The following is a 16,133-nucleotide window of genomic DNA, read 5'->3' as shown; positions in this document are numbered from 1 at the left end:
ATCCTTCTATGACTGAGGATTTACTTACAACAGTATGCAGAAAACTTAATTATGACAACTTTAGGTAAAAATCGAGGGTTTTTAAATTATTATTATTATCCACAAGTGTTTATACTTTTTTGGAAGGTACTCTTCAATTCTACATATCTGAAATCTCACAAAAAAAGTACATGTTTTTCTGTGGAAAGGATGTGTCCTTTTATATCTATTTATGTAATATGGAATGTTAAATGGGAAACCAGAAAGTTTCAAAATTCTGGAGAGTTCATCCCAAACATAATATTACAGAGTGATTAGGTCTTGAAGTAAAGACAGACTAACACCCACAAAAAGAACCTCTTTATTTAACAAGTTTGAATGCCTGCATGTCCCTGTCCATAGACAGGGAAATGTTGGATAAATGACTGCCCTCCAGGAGCTGCTATTCAAGGACAGAGGTGAATAAAAAAACAGCCTATCATGAGACCATGTGATTTTGATAGGATCACAAGCAAATACAGGGATCCTTGGAGTCAAAAGGGGATTGTGGTGCCTGAGGTCTAGAAAGGATTCTTGGCAGAGATGGTCCTGCCAGGGATCCTCCTTGTCTTAACAAGGCTGCATGTGGAAGGGCCAGGAAATGAGTGGAAGCACAGTCTGTCCTGGAAACTTCCTGACATCCAGTTGCTGGGAGCCAGAGGAGTACCAAGAAGGGCTCAGCTGGCACCAGATGACTAGCATACCTTGTTCCCCTTGTTTGCTGTGTATCATGAAGGCAGTGGAACCATCAAAAGGCTTTTAAGCAGAGTCAATAAGTGATCGATTTATATTGTAAAAGATCACTTTGCTTGGATTAGAGCAGAATAAGATTGGTGGTAGATCAGTTGGGAGACTGAGAGAAATCATAGGGAGACAAAAGTAATTTTACTAAAACAGAATCTAACCCATTTCAGGGCTCAGAGTAAAGACATAACAAACGAAAAGTGACATTTAAGAGTCTTATACTACAGCATTAGAGAGTTTTTTTGAGAAGGGGGAGATCAGTATGAATGAGAGAGACTAAAGTAGGAGTTACATGTGGTCTTCCAAGTTCCCCAAAACTGTTGTAAAATGTGGTGCTCACATGTATTTTCTGGGAAAGTGTCATTAACTGTCATCAAATTCATAAAAGGTCTGTGACTCCCAGAAGATTGAAAACTTCTGGGTTAGTTGTTGTCCTGGGAAGAGACAGACCTCATGGGGTACTCCATAGAGCTTTGGTTTAGTCATTTCAACTAAGAGCCTAAACTTGTAGAAGAAATTATTATCAGGTTTGCTGATGTTGTTAAATTTGAACAGATTGCTGTTTATGCCCGGAGTCAAAGTACAGGTTCAGTGAGAACCTGGCAGGTTGGAAAGAAGGACAGAGTTAGATGGAGAGTTGTAATGAGGCTTACAGATGAAGCAGTCTGGATGATGCTTGGCTTAACAGCCTGTAGAGACTATTGTCAGTTAACATGGTTAACACTGAGCATGGGGGAAAGAAAGCCCCAGGAAGTTTTATGATGCAGCAGATTCCCATCACTGCAAGTGATGTTATATAGGGGTGAGACATTGTGGAAACTGAGGATGGGGAATTCTGTACTGAATAGGAGGCTGGACTCACCTTCCAAGACTTTTTAGAATACAAAAATGAAAAGTTTCTTAGAGACCCATGAAAAATGCACCAATCCAGGCCTCCCTTGGTACTGTCAAAATCATTCTAAGACAGCTGTTTGAAACTTGAAACTCTTTTTAAATAGAGAATTCAGGCACAGTTGATAATTCTATTTCTGTGGGAAACTATGTTTAAAAGGAAAAAAGATCAGAGACCTGAGACCTCCCTTTCTTGTACCCGCCTGCTGTATGTGCTGGGTTTGTGCTCCTGCCCAGTACTGATGTCCCTGTATAGGGATAGTTGGTTATCTGACTGCATGGAGCCTGAGTTCTAATCAGTCGTGTATTTTGTGGCATTTGTGAATTTCACTTTCAACAATTGTGGGGGTGCATGAAGATGCCTCTGTTTCCTTCCCCAGCTCTCCTTATAGCAGTCAGGTCTTGGTACATATCTGAAGGGATGTGGTAAAAGAGGGCGGTCCTTTGTCTCTCGTCTCAGTAAAGACAGTGCTTATAAGAGCCTTCCCCAAAGGCCTAGAATTTAATTTTACTCTATTATAGCAGTTTCATTAGAACATAAGCATCGATTTACTGAAATTCCTGTTTGTCAGTCCAGCCATTAGAGAAGTGAAGGGACAAGAGTTGACACAGCTTGTTTGTTACAGGGCTTGGAACTAGTGTTTTGTTCCTTTCCTCACATCCTCTTAAGCCTAGACTCATCAGATTCAGGATCCCTCCCACACAGTTTGGTGTTTCCTGTCTGGGGTAAATTTCAGTAGTCACAAATCTCTGTTTCCTTGTCAGCATGCTGCATTAATTTTTTAAAAGCTCTTAAAAATAAAAAAACAAACAATTACATTTTTCTAAAGAAATAAGTCTTTTTTGTTTGTTTGTTTCCTTTTCTGGGCCCTGGGGATTATCCCCCAGGGCCTCACATATGGTAAGGACATTGAGCTATAGCTCTGGCCCAAGAAAAAGGTCATATTTCATGTTGGAGTTTCTGTGTTAGTAGAGTGTATACAATTAGTTTGTATTTTATTCATCAGCCATCTATTTTGATGGATAGAGGTGGGGGGAAGATTAGTAATGGTTTCTCTTCATTTTAATCATCTGTTTTTATGTAAAATGAGAGAATTTTATTAAGACTGCAAATTTTATGTTTTATTAATGTAAACTTTAAACCTTCCTGTATTTTAGGTCTTAGGATTTACTAGGCAAGCACTCTACAACTGAGCCACATTCCCAGCCTGCTACTTATTTTTGAATAGGCAATATTTTCTTTTCTTTTTTTTAAATTTTATTTGTTTTAATTAGTTATACATGACAGGAGAATGCACTTATATACTTTGATATATCATACATAGATGGGATATAATTTCTCATTTTTCTGATTATGCATATTGTAGAATCACATTGGTCCTACAGACACATACATATATAAAGTAATAATGTGTGCTTCATTCTACTATCTTTCTTTGAATAGGCAATATTTTCAAAATTTAGAAGGTATAAAATAATATGTAATGGAAAATGTATTTGCTCTTATCCTCTAGGTTTTTCAGAAGCAACCAATATTACCTTTGTTTTAAAATTTCGGGGTGTGTGCAGATATCCTCCCAGAGAGAGAAAGATATGACTGTTACCTGATTTTTGTGAAACACCTCTCAAGGCTAATTAAACCTACTATTAATGACAAAACGTGTTAATCTTTTTTCCTTCATCTTTAAACATGTATTTATATTTAATGGAAGTTATAAAAAGTCATATTTTCCAGTGTGATGTGGGTAACAGAGGTAGCACCAAGGGAAGCTTGCATCTATGTCTTGAATGAAGGAGTAAGATATAAATTCCCTTTGGGCAGATATGTACCTTAATTTTTCTATTTATGGTATAGATACATTTAAGGAAATATATTAACTCCCTAAACCTTAGTATATTAAAAAGGAAAAAATTATCAGACTTATTTCTCTTGTGCTTTTATGGTTGAGGGGATTCTAGAAGGAAAAAATGTTACTGGAGACCTAGGCCAGAGGCCTGACTCTGATAACCAAGAAATTAGGTCCAGCCACTTGCCCCAAAAACCAAACAGAAAAGGTAATGGTGAAAAGCATGAAAGGAACTTTTAATCAGTGTAATTACACCTGGAAGGCTAGGGGACCTTTGTCCTTAGTCTAGTCTTTGAAAGGCTGATAGTGACCGTGAGGTTTTATAGAAAGGAGAATGAACGTAAGGGTTTAGGGGGCTTTTCATGGGGTCAAAGCAGGTGATCTTGATCAAGTGTGGTCTTGATCACTTGTTCTGTCCATCAGGATTTGTCAGGTGGGGTCTTGATCTCTGATACTAAAATTGTGATGGTGGTGGTGGTGGGTGGTACTTGAACTCATCACAAGATGTTTATCAAATCAGACCTTGTTCCTGGAATCTAAGGTGACTTATAGCAAAGGAGGTGGATGCAAAATGGAGGTAGAAATGCCAAGTCTTTAATTCTGCTTTAGCCTCCCATTGGACATTTGAAGACAAACAAGTATAACAGAGGCTGGGGCTCAGTGGTAGCACACTTGCCTGGCATGTGTGAGGCACTGGGTTCGATTCTCAGCACCACATATAAACAAATAAAAGTCTACCAACAATTAAAAGAAAGAAAAAAAAAAGAGTATAACAAAGAGACTGGTATAAATTGCCCAAGAAATTGCTTATAACTATGAAGTCGGATTATTACCTAAGAACTTGCCAGTTTTGAGTGGGTCTGACTCAGACAAGATAGAGTCTTGCCTGATGTGGTATTAACATAATTTGGAGCTGGTAACAAAGACTTGCCCATAATATTTGTCTTCTATTATCTGCACCCCCAGCTCCCAACCCCAATCCAGTACTTCTTTCTAAGATCAAATACACAGATAACTAGCCATGGTGGCACAGGAGGCTGTGCTGGAGTTCAGGGCCAGCCTGAGCAACACAGTGAGACTCCTGTCTCAAAAACAAAAAAAGACAAATACACAAATAAGTAGACTGCATTGGCACCATAACTAACCTTTAGACTGATGGTGTTAGATGGTGTATGTCCAACCAGATGGTTTTGTGAGTAGGGATTATTCAGAATGAGTAGTTAGATTCAGAAAATCATTTAATGGAGTTGATGGAAGAAACTGTCTCCCTTTTATGAAGGGAGTTATGAATTTTTGAGTAATATTTAGTGGGAAGGGGGTGGATCAGACACTTCCTTCCCTTCTAAAGAGGATTTTAAATGGAGTGGTGAGAGGGAGGAATTGGACTATTTCCCTTTAGAATTCTGCCCCCCCCCCCTTTTTTAAGAAAATGTCCTTGTGAGCCACTAGCTGCATCAGGCACGTCTTTAAACTGACAGCTGCCTGTGAAATGTTAATGGATTTCTTGGCAAATAAAACAGGGCTGGACCTTTTTCCAGTTATTACCTTACTGGAGCTTTTTAGCCAATTTTAATTGATCCTGTAGAGATTTATAAAGGAATTTATTTGATTATCCATAACAATTGAATATTGCTTATTAGTAAACATGTGAGCAACCCGCCCTGTGCATCACTGACTCCCCCTCCCCAAGGTGCAAGGCCCAGAGATAAGGCAAGTCATGCCTTTCTGAGGAGGGTGTGTACCAGTGAGAAACAGGAAGCTGTGCCCAGCGGCCTGGCCAGCACTGCCTGGAGGTTTCTAACCCTGAGTCAGGTGTGCTGAGGTCCCTCGGCAAGGAACACTGCCTTTCAGAGCGCCGGCAGCCACGCTGCTGAGCATAAATGCTTTAAAGTGTCAGTAATTGATGTATGTGGAGAGAACTATGACTGCTTTACAGCTTAAAGAGCTTTCACATTCAGGGCTCTACAGGAGAAGACGAGAGCGTCCTGATAGTTTGAAACTAAATGGGCTACCGGAGGAAGAGCTAAGGTGAGTGCAAAGTCAGGGTTGGTGAAAGAAAGGTCAGGGCTCCTAATAATTATGGTGGGGATTCCTGCCTAAGTGGAGACAGCAATGGGAAGTAAACGTTGAGAAGGAAACTCTTAGTCTGTAACTAGAGTGCACACAAGCCCCTTGTTGTGCTTGACTGGAACCCTGCACAACTAGAACTCTTTCCCACTTCTTCACAAGATGTTTAAGTTGTTGTAGCTCCTCTTCAAAACTGCAGTATTGTGTCTTTCAGCACCACTTGATCAGAGAAGTTTTTAAACTGAGAACAGTTGGTTCCCCCCTAAATAGCTTAGAGTTTGTTTTGGTTTATTTAGAGTACATTTCTGTGAGGAGGTTTTTAAGCATTGTTGGGGGTAGTTGTGGTGCTTGGGGTAGGGAGGGGCTTATGGAATTCTTTGTTATTGAAATGGTGTAACAAAGGAATGCAGTGGAGATGTTGAATATAACCTAGGAAGGAAGGACATCAAAAATCTGGAGACTTGTGTTGACTCAAAAGTTAGGGTTTTGGTTTTCAAAGTTAATTTGCCTATAACAACACAATTGTAGTTTTTTGTTTTAACTATCTGGAAATTTCTTTTCAGATTTGTGGTTCTGAAAAGTCCCTACAACATTAAGCCCATGTTAAAATACTGTGTAACTGTGAAGGAAGGTTTGGATTTTGTTTCTCAGATGAAGTGTTCCTGTTTCAGTGCTGACAGGCTGCAGTAAAGATAGACTTCCCTCTTTTTAAAATTTCATTTACTGTAAAAGTAGTTTGTTTTGGATTATTAATTTAAGTGTTTGAGTGTTTTGATTAGATGGTGGAAGGGCTATCTATACCTGTGTACGATTGTTCTTTTTCCTATAAACTCATTTTCAGAGTTTATTTTAAACTCTATTTAAATTTGACAATGAAGAAATTAATAAGCTTTTTTAAACTCCAGATTTATACTTAAGTGTCTTATAACCAAATATAAATGATAGTATTGGAAGGGAACTTTAGAAGGGGAAATGTTTTTTTTAAAAGTTATTAACTTCAGTTTTTGAAAAGAATAATAGCATTAAAGAAATGTTATTGATGCTATTATTGTCATTTGTTCTGTCAGATGTGCCTTAGCTAATTTAATGTATGAACGTTGAATTGATTGGAGTTAAGTACAATTGAAAAGCTTCAGTTTCTATTGTTACAATGTTTAAATGTGAAGTTAGTGAAAATATTGAGCTCTGTATTGCTAACCAGAATAGGTGGTTGGAAGTGACCTTTGAAATCAGCATTTATTTGTAGACTCCAATCTTCTCTGAATTCAATAGTGAAGTTACCAAAAACAGTTTTAGTTTTATATTTTGCATTTTAGGGGTTTTCTTTTTTTAAAAACTGAGATCTATAAAACAACATTCTAAATCAACCTCTTTTATTTATTTTGAGATAGTAGCCAAAAGTACCTTGAATTCAGTTACCTATTTGGGTGGTTATTTATGTACTGACAATGGCCTTTGAAATACTAGATTTTTTTTTTTTTATCTAGAAATTAAATTAAAAGGTTAGGGTTAAATGTTTCTTGTTCCGGTGGGTCGAAAAGAAATATTTTCCACCCATTCTGCTGATGTAGTTCCCTAGTGATATAAGGGACTTTTTTCTGCCCCTGCTGTCCCCTATTGCAGAGAAGAAGACCATTTTCCTTATTTAGAGATGCAGTTCTACCAGGAAAAGTAGACAATTTTCCATTTTCTTGTGTTTTTTTAGTCAGTTTAGAGAGAGAGAGAATTTCCCCTCTCTAGTATATTAAGCCTCAGGTTTTTCAGCTAATAGGAATAAGGAAGTCTTAGGAATTTGAAGTTCATTGCATTCCAATTTCAGTGCCAGTTTGACAAGTTATATATTATTTTTCAGCCTTGGTTTGGTTTTCTTTAAAATGGGGATAAAAATGACTACTGTTGTCCAACATTGTTTACTATCTCAAAATCCCCTGAGGCAGTGTCTTATCTTGTGATTGGTGCTGAAGGGTTGATGGTATCATAGGGTTAGTGTACCATTCACCTAATTTTTATTGAGTGGCTACTCTATGCCGTTATGAATAAGACACAGTTCTTCCTTTCAGAGAACACCTAGGTTTTGGCATACTGAATATGACTAACATATTTTTCATATGAGTATCTATTTGACTTTGAATACATGTACTATCAAACATTTTCATGCTGTCTCAAGTGTTGCTCAAGAACCATTTCTACTCTGATTCCTTCTCTACTCCCCTGTTCATTTTCTTGGCATATGTGTGAACTTTAACAAAAAAAAACACTAGAGACTAGAAAGGGCCATGCCCACTGCCAAAAAACATTTTTCTCATTAGTTTAAATAAATAAAAAAACTACACTCCAAAACACAAAATAAAAGTGTTTTAAAGAGCACTGTGAAATATGTGAAAATAGTTGGCTTCAAACTTGAAATTGTTCAAAACAGACACATGTAAATGCAACATGATAAACAATGGGCTTCTACTTTTTTTTTTCTAGTATTACATCTGATCTGAAAATTACTTTACTTGTATAAAGCAATATTCAATTGTACTTAACTTTGAACAATGGAACATTACCCCTGTATTTGAAGGTCATAGTGCTCCAGGGGACTCAGAAATCAATCTGAGCCTCATACTTCTTTCTATAGGATATCAATCATTTTTCCCTGAAAATTTTAATGCCCCCAAATAACATCTATCATATACCCATGTACATATACTTACTTCTTAGTTATTTATTCTTTCTTAAATTATGTTGTACGTGAATGTGGTGATTTTTAAGGAATCCTTAATGACAAATAAAACTGTTAAATTTTGTGCTTTAAAAATTCTCCAAAAAGAATCACTTTTGCTCTGCCTCAGATATATGCAGTCTGCAAATGAATGATAGGGGCATCTCAAAATTCAAGACTTTGCTAGCCGGGTTTAAAATCTAGTTTAATATAAGGGTTAGTGAACAATGACCCTCAAACTAAATCTGGCCCACTGCCTGTTTCTGTGTGGCCTACAAGCTTGGGATGTAGTTCATGTTTTCAAATGTTTGAAAAATAATAAGAAAAAGAAAAAAGTATTTATTGACATGTGAAAACTATATGAAGATCATATTTTTGAATCTTTAAATAAAGTGTTATTACAACATAGCCATACTTATTTGTAGGTGTTGTCTGTAGTGGTTTTGTATTAACCTTGCCAGATTTCAGTTGTAACTCACATTGGTATGGCCCACAAAGGCAAAAAATATTTCCTATCTAGCCCTTTACAGAAACCCTTGGCTTACTTACGATCTAGTGCTAAGATAAAGAACCCTTAGATCATTCCCTGATACTTTTGTTAATGTTTCTGCCTGTTCCTCTCCCCATCTCCCAGTTAGATTTATTATGCCTGGATAAAATCAGGGTTGTGTTGGCCATGTGAAATGAATGTTAGTCAAAAAGTGTAATATGAAACTTGCATGCATCTCCAATAGTTTAAAAATATAATGAAAATGTAAAATTAATGGAATGTAGCAGTAAGCTGGTCATTCTTTAGAACTTCATGTTCTCTTTTCCTTTAGCACTAATCTTGAAGTGACCTTCTTCTGGTTGCTAAATGGGCTAGGATAACCAGGAACATAAAAGAAAAAATAACCTTTTCTTTCTGGTTATTGAGTAAACGTTCTCAGCTCATATCTTTCTAGATATAGCATATAAAGTCATTTTTAAACAGAAATGTCCTTGCCTTGATTTCAGAGTGAATACTCAAATCATGTGTTCCTGAATAATACATTACAGTTTATTAAATGCTTGTTATGGATCCTCATATTAAAGGGGTGTGTGTGTGTGTGTGTGTGTGTGTGTGTGTAACTTCTTATGATCCTGTAACAGAGGAAGAACTGGAGGCTATAAAAGGTGGTCATCATTGCACAACCAGTTCCTGTTCTTGACTCAGATAAGTCAGTGCATAGAGTTCAGTTGGGGTTGGAATAGATCCATCTAGGATAGAGTTTCCTTACTGTTTTGCAGTTTGCTGATTGCTTTTTGGTCTTCTTTTGACTGAAGCACTGTTCACTGGGATGCAGTGGCACATGCCTGTAATTCTTAGCTGCTAAGGCTGAGGTTGTCCAGCTTCAGGTGTTTCTGACTTACAGATAGATGCCTAGCTGAAATTCCTGCCTCTTTTCTCACATGGCCACATTCTCCCTGTATCTGTGTCTTCAAAAGGCCTTCTTCCTTTTTTTGTGCCTTATCTGTGCTTCCTCTTCCTTTTTTTATAAGGACACCAGCCATGTTGGATTAAGAGTTTAACAATACTCCAGTATTACTTTTTCTTAACTTAAATCTTCATTATATGTGCAGTGACAGAGGTCACATTCACAGGTACCAGAGGTTAGTATTTTAATGTTTTCAGGGGATGTAATTTTTACCCGCAATAATGGTCTCTTTGTATAAGAGTATATAAAAATTAAAGAACATTCCAGTCTTCAGGGTCTTTAGAAACAAGTTTTGTTGAGGTTAAAGTAATGAATCTCAGTAAAGTGCCCAATTGGATTGTTCAGCTTGATCAATATTGATATGTATATAAAGTGATACCATAGCGACAATCAAGAAAACTAGTGTGTTCCTCAGTTTTCTCATGCCCATTTATAGTGCTTTCATCTTTCCCTTCCCTCCCCTCAAGCCTTAGGCAATCTTTGATCCATTTTTTATCACTGTGGATAAGTTTGCAGTTTTAAAATTATATATAAATTGCATGATTTTATTTATATATAATTAGAAAAAATGTGAGCTCTTATCCAGGGAACTGTGTGGCCTCACTAGGTTTTAGAATAAGATTTGTTACATGGAACTCCTGAATGCTCTTGATCATCTTAAAAGTTAAAAATGTAACATTGAATCTAAAAATAAAGGTTAACCTCCTGCACTTGCCTGTGGGTAATATGTTTAAAACAAAAATGAAAATTTCCTGCCTGTTGTTGATAAATATTTGCCAGAGAAATATCTAGGTTGAAAAAGCTGAAAATATTCCATTTGCATAAGTCATAATGAATATGTAACTTAAAATTAAACATTGCCAGAACATCCATGTTTTCCTCTGGCCTAAAATATTATCCTCTTGCCCATAGCAAAAAATGTGTAAGGGGAACCAGAATGAGGCCAGAAGCTACAGCTAAGCATTGCATGTAGGGTGTTTACTTATATTTGACAGTTTCTGTTGCCAGCATTAATTTTTAACTCAGATGTATAGAGTTATTTGGACCATCTAAAATTCTGCAGTGTTTTGGAAAATTTTGACATTTCCAAATGCTATAAAAGATATTCGTTGTTTTACAGTAAAAATAATGGCAATTTTTAAAAAATATCAGAGATAAATTGATGTTATAGTTATTTTAAACAGTGAGATTTTATAAGAGTATAGCTAGTTTAGAAGGTCAAAAATCCTCCTGGATTTGGGATTATTCTTTGTATGGCAGTTGACAAATACCTTTTAAAATGGATTCAGCTGTTCAACACAAAGTATAGTCTTGGATCTTCTTAATTTACTGTTGTACTTTACTGAAGGGATATATTGCTAGATTGTAAGTTTCTGGTTTACTATGTAACATATATTTGTCTAGAAAGTTTTGTTTCAGTCTACATGTATTGAGGTCCTGCTATGTGCTAGGGAATTGGGGATATGACATTGATTAATGTATTCATTATCTACTAACATGTAATCATGTAACTTAGCATATTGTGGGAAAAACAGGCACAGATAAATAATTAAGATATACTTTATTGCTCAAGGATGGCAAGGATAATGTAGGAACAGAGTTGTGTGTTTTTTTGTTTGTTTGTTTTGCACCCAGGGCACTTAGCACCTCACTTTTGCTGAGGCTGGCTTTGAACTTTCGATCCTCCTGCTTCAGCCTCTGGAGCCACTGGGATTACAGGTGTGCACCACCACACCTGACCAGAGTGTATTTTTTTTTATATTTATTTTTTAGTTTTAGGTGGACACAATATATTTATTTTTTTAATTTTTATGTGGTGCTGAGGATTGAACCCAGTGCCTCATGCATGCTAGGTGAGCACTCTACCTACCACTGAGCCACAACCCCAACCCCAACCTTTATTTTTTGATAAAGGGCCAGGTAATAAATATTTTAGGCCGTGTGGGCCATATAGTCAGTGCCACAACCACTCAGCTCTGCTATTGTAGTGTGAATGCAGCTGTAGCAAATACATAAATGAGCCAGGTGCTGTGGTGCATGCCTGTAGTTTGGGAGGCTAAGGCAGGAAATTGTGAGTTCAAAGCCATCCTCAGCAATTTAGCGGTGCCCTAAGCAACTCAGCAAGACCCTGTCTCTAAATAAAATATAAAAAAGGGCTCGGAGTGTGACTCAGTGGTTAAGTGTTCCTGGGGGTTTAAAGCCTGGTACCAAAACAAAACAAAACAAAAACCCTGTAACTGAATGAGTTTAACCTTATGTGTTCTAATAAAAGTTTATTTACAGAAGCAAATGAGAACCATATTTGGCCTGTGGGTACTGATTTGCTGACTGCAAACTTAAAACAGCAAACACTTATTATCTCACAGTGTCTGTGAATTAGGAATCCAGGCCCAGTGTAGCTGAGTGCCTCTGGGTTCAAGGTCTTTGATGAGCTTGTTGTTGAGTTTCTGGGCTGTGATCTTCTCAGGACTTCAGTGGAAACAGTGATCTGAGAGTAACAGATCAAGAATAAAGCCATAGTCTTTTGTAACATGATTTCAGAAATGACCTTCTATCACTTTGGCTGCATTGCCTTCATTAAAAGCAGTAAGTCCCTGCCTGGCTCAAAAGGGAAGAATGACACAAAGATGTGAGAACCAGGAGATAAGGCCATCAGGGTTGCAGTGGCTGACAACCACAAGGGGTTTGACCTTGTACTGAACTAAACCTCAGGTTCTAGAAGATGTGAAGTCAAGGTACTTTAGAATCACTGATATACTCTGCATAAGGATATCACCAAGTAGTGTCAATTATCTGCTTGTTAAATCTTCCCTCTATTTCTCTTTGCTTAGGATATGTATTTATGTCTGTGAATCATCTCATGCCATCTATAACTACTGTGTTAATAAAATCCACTTGCAGCCAGGCATAGTGGTGTATCCCTACAATCCCTGCTACTCAGGAGATTAAGGCAGGAGGATTTCAAGTTCGAGGTCAGTATGGCAATTTAGCAAAACCTGCCTCAAATAAAATGAAATTTTAAAAAAGGTGAGGGTATAACGCTATGGGAGAATACTTGTCTAGCATGCATGAAGCCATGTAGTAAAATCTGATTCCCCTGTGGTAAAAAAGAAAGATCCAGGGCCAGGGATATAGCTCAGTTGGTAGAGTGCTTGCTTTGCATGCACAAGGCCCTGGGTTCAATTCCTAGCACCACAAAAATAAATAGATAGATAGATAGATAGGAAGGAAGGAAGGAAGGAAGGAAGGAAGAGAAGATCCACTTGCAACTTCATGAATGATGTAGCAGCACCACATCTGCCTCCAGTGTATTTCCCCATCTTCTATGTTTCCTGACTTTAATTTCCATTTCTTACTTCATTGGTAGCCTTCAGTAAATAGTTATTGAACAAAATCAAATGGAATCCAAGAAAGAAACTAAGAAATGTAGGTTTAGGGATGTAGCTCAGTGGTACAGTGTTTGCCTAACATGCACAAAGCCCCAGGTTCAATCCCCTGGTGCTGCAAAAACAAACACATGCAGAGCTGTGACCCTAGCACTGTTAGGTATTTTCCCATGTTCTCTTATTTAATTCCTTCTTTATCCAGTTATTAAGGGGGTGAGACTGGCAGCTCCAAGCCCAGTTTTCTCATCACTCACCTTCTGTTCTCCCTGCACCACCATGTGCTTCTCTGGTATCACAGGACAGAACCCCACTTTTTGCTGCTGTTAGTTGTAACCATATCTCAGCTCTTACGCCACTGTATAAGATGTCTAAAGGCAAAGTCTCGATAATTTGTATGGGTTCTTGTGAGTTTTTTTCTCTCTACTTTTTCCTTCACAGTGGCTTTGATAAATACTCAGTAAAAATTCATTGAGTTATATGAATAAATGAGACCCATGATAACTTGGTGTCAGCCTTATATTCATCATATTTGCTTGTATCAACATGATCCTACTGGACCTCCTGGCTTACATCACAATCCATGTGTTAGATTGTGTTTTCCCTCTGATAGTAGCCTTGATTCTACTATCTCTCTCCTGCATCTGTAGTCATGTGTCTCTTTCTCTTCCTCTGACTTACCACTCTCCCTCTTTGCACAGCTTGCCAACCTCTTGTGAACATGCTTAATGCCCTGCAGTCCTCAAAGCCAGCTTTTCCTTCTGTGGCAGGCAGTCCCAGCAACCCCATAACTTGGATTCTTAAACCTCTGTAGTCCAGTGTCTATTCCCACCATGATCTACTGCCCTGGACCAATTTGGTCATTCTTGGTTCTTAGTGGGAGAAACAGCAACAGACTTTGGCAACTTAAGTGGAGAATGACTTTATTGGAAAGATTTCAGATTGCACACAGAATCAACAGAAATGGGAAGATTGAAGAATCAGGACCAGAATAGGCAAGAGCCAGGAAGACCAGTTAGCAGGCCTTATAGCCAAGGTTTTATTGCTGGGACAGATCTAGGCAGGGACTATCACTGAAGTCTAGGTTATCCAGGCAAGGGCATGGGGGAACCCAGATGCCAATACTGTGCTGTTAGGGAGCAGGGAGGAGGAAGCCCATCTCCCAGCCTCAGGGTTCTCACCATAACTCAGATTATTTTCCCTTTACTTCTTAAAACTTACAGTGGGAATTTACAGTTTTAAAACTTACAAAAATTTCTCTTCTCTTCATCTCCACATTACTTTTCTTAGTAGTGTTAATAATGGACTTGTGATGTAGGACCATGGAGTTCAGTGGGACTATGATGATATAAGTAGTTTTCCTACTAGTTACCACTTCTTTTCACTTCTCCTTTTTCTTCCCTTCAGTATTTCTCAAAGCTCTTCAGTATTCATGGCCTCAGATACCATCTATGTCAAGGTGACTGTCTAATTCAGGCTAGGAGTCATTCCTAATTCTTATTTAATGACTTGCACAATTTAAACTAGTGGAAGTTCAGATAAACTTTGTGAATGAATAAATGCCCGAAATTAGTTATGAAAGCAGTTTATCAGATCATTTATTGAATAGACAATGAAATCAAATAGTGTGTTTGGGTTTTTTCTTTCCAAACTAAACCTGAAGTCATAAAAAGAGCTGCATGTGGTAGCACACACCTGTAATCCCAGTGGCTCTGCGGAGGCAGAAGAATTCCAAGTTCAAAGCCAGCTCAGCGACTTAATGAAGCCCTAAGCAATTTAGCAAAACCCTGTCTCAAAATAAAATAAGAACTGGGGATGTGTCTCAGTGGTGCCCCTAGGTTCAATTCCTGGTCCCCCCCCACACACAAAAAAAGTCATTAAAAATGATAGAATATAGCATAAACGAGGATTTTAAAAGCAATATTGTGTAGGGCTGAGAGTGTAGCTGAAGTGTAGCACATGTGCTTAGCATGTGCAAATCCCTAGGGTAATCCCCAGCACCAAAAACCAAATTTGTGATTGTACCTCCTTCTAACCTCTACCCCACCAAAGTAAAGAATCTTATTATCCAGTTGAGTAGTACAGAGAATTCCAAGTTCAAAGCCAGCTTCAGTGACTTAGTGAAAGAAGCCCTAAGCAATTTAGCAAAACCTTGTCTCAAAATAAAATAAAATGATCAAATGTGGAGAGAAATTTCAGTGCATTTGTTTTTAAAGACAAATATGATAGTGATTAGTTGTATAATTTTTAAAAAAAAGCCATGTTTGACTACATTTGCTTGAAGCAATACCGATAGATTTAGTGACCACCATAACCAGCTCTGCAGCTCAGCAGAAACTTTTTTGCTATCATTCTTGTGCATTTTGTTATTGCCATCTGCCATTATAACTATTTAAAGGAAAGCATTGTTCAGTAAAATTAAGATGAAGTGATACATTTTATTTTCAGAATTCTAATTGCTTACAGGTAATGGAAATGAAGAAATGGAAAGATTATAAGAAAGAAGTATGAGTATGCATGAAACTAGGAGTGGATCACAGATTAAATGTGAGGTTCTAATTTGTAATGTTTAAGTCATGTTTGAGTGGAAAAAAGGACTTACAGTGTTGTTTACAAAATGGTTTCTTCTGTTTGAATGAACCTAGCCTGGCCTTCTGAGGTGTTTATAAAGAAAGAGAGAAGGAGACAGTGACTGAAAATGATTGACTCAACTACCAGTGAGTTGAACTTTCATTTGTAATAGAAACAGCTAAATATGTGTTCATTTCAGAAAAACAGTCAGTGTTTTTAGAGCTTCTGATTATCATAAAAATAGACCCAAAGATGCAACTATGAGTTACATAGCAAACTTTCCATTTGAGAAAAGGAGCAGGTAGTTAGTATATTTGACATTTCATCTTTTTGTAACCTTTGTGAGCTTGTTTGTTTAGCACATTAGGAAGTGGGACTGTGAACTTTAGTCTTTCTGAACATCAATTTCCTCTAAATGTAAAAAGACAGGGTTGGTCTAGTCAGAAGG

General features: G+C 37.5%; 1 protein-coding gene across 6 annotated transcripts in view; it reads left to right on the top strand.

Annotated features, from left to right (window-relative positions):
- The window catches only part of Lims1 (LIM zinc finger domain containing 1), a 146,293-nt gene that overhangs the window by 87,323 nt on the left and 42,837 nt on the right, over window positions 1-16,133 (top strand). Inside the window, exon 1 of one of the 6 annotated variants that reach the window (XM_040270885.2) lies at window positions 5,307-5,528. The exons of 4 other annotated variants lie outside the window; for them this stretch is intronic. In XM_040270885.2, the coding sequence (XP_040126819.1) occupies window positions 5,404-5,528 (125 nt within the window). In that variant the 5' untranslated portion in view covers window positions 5,307-5,403. Of the gene's footprint in view, window positions 1-5,306; window positions 5,529-16,133 lie in introns of those variants that run through there. One more of the 6 variants, XM_005340934.4, reaches the window with a different exon arrangement.

Source organism: Ictidomys tridecemlineatus, chromosome 12 (assembly GCF_052094955.1).
Source record: "Ictidomys tridecemlineatus isolate mIctTri1 chromosome 12, mIctTri1.hap1, whole genome shotgun sequence".
Taxonomy (NCBI): domain Eukaryota; kingdom Metazoa; phylum Chordata; class Mammalia; order Rodentia; family Sciuridae; genus Ictidomys; species Ictidomys tridecemlineatus.
Note: the sequence above shows the minus strand (reverse complement) of the source record. Positions and strands in the feature narration are given on the sequence as shown.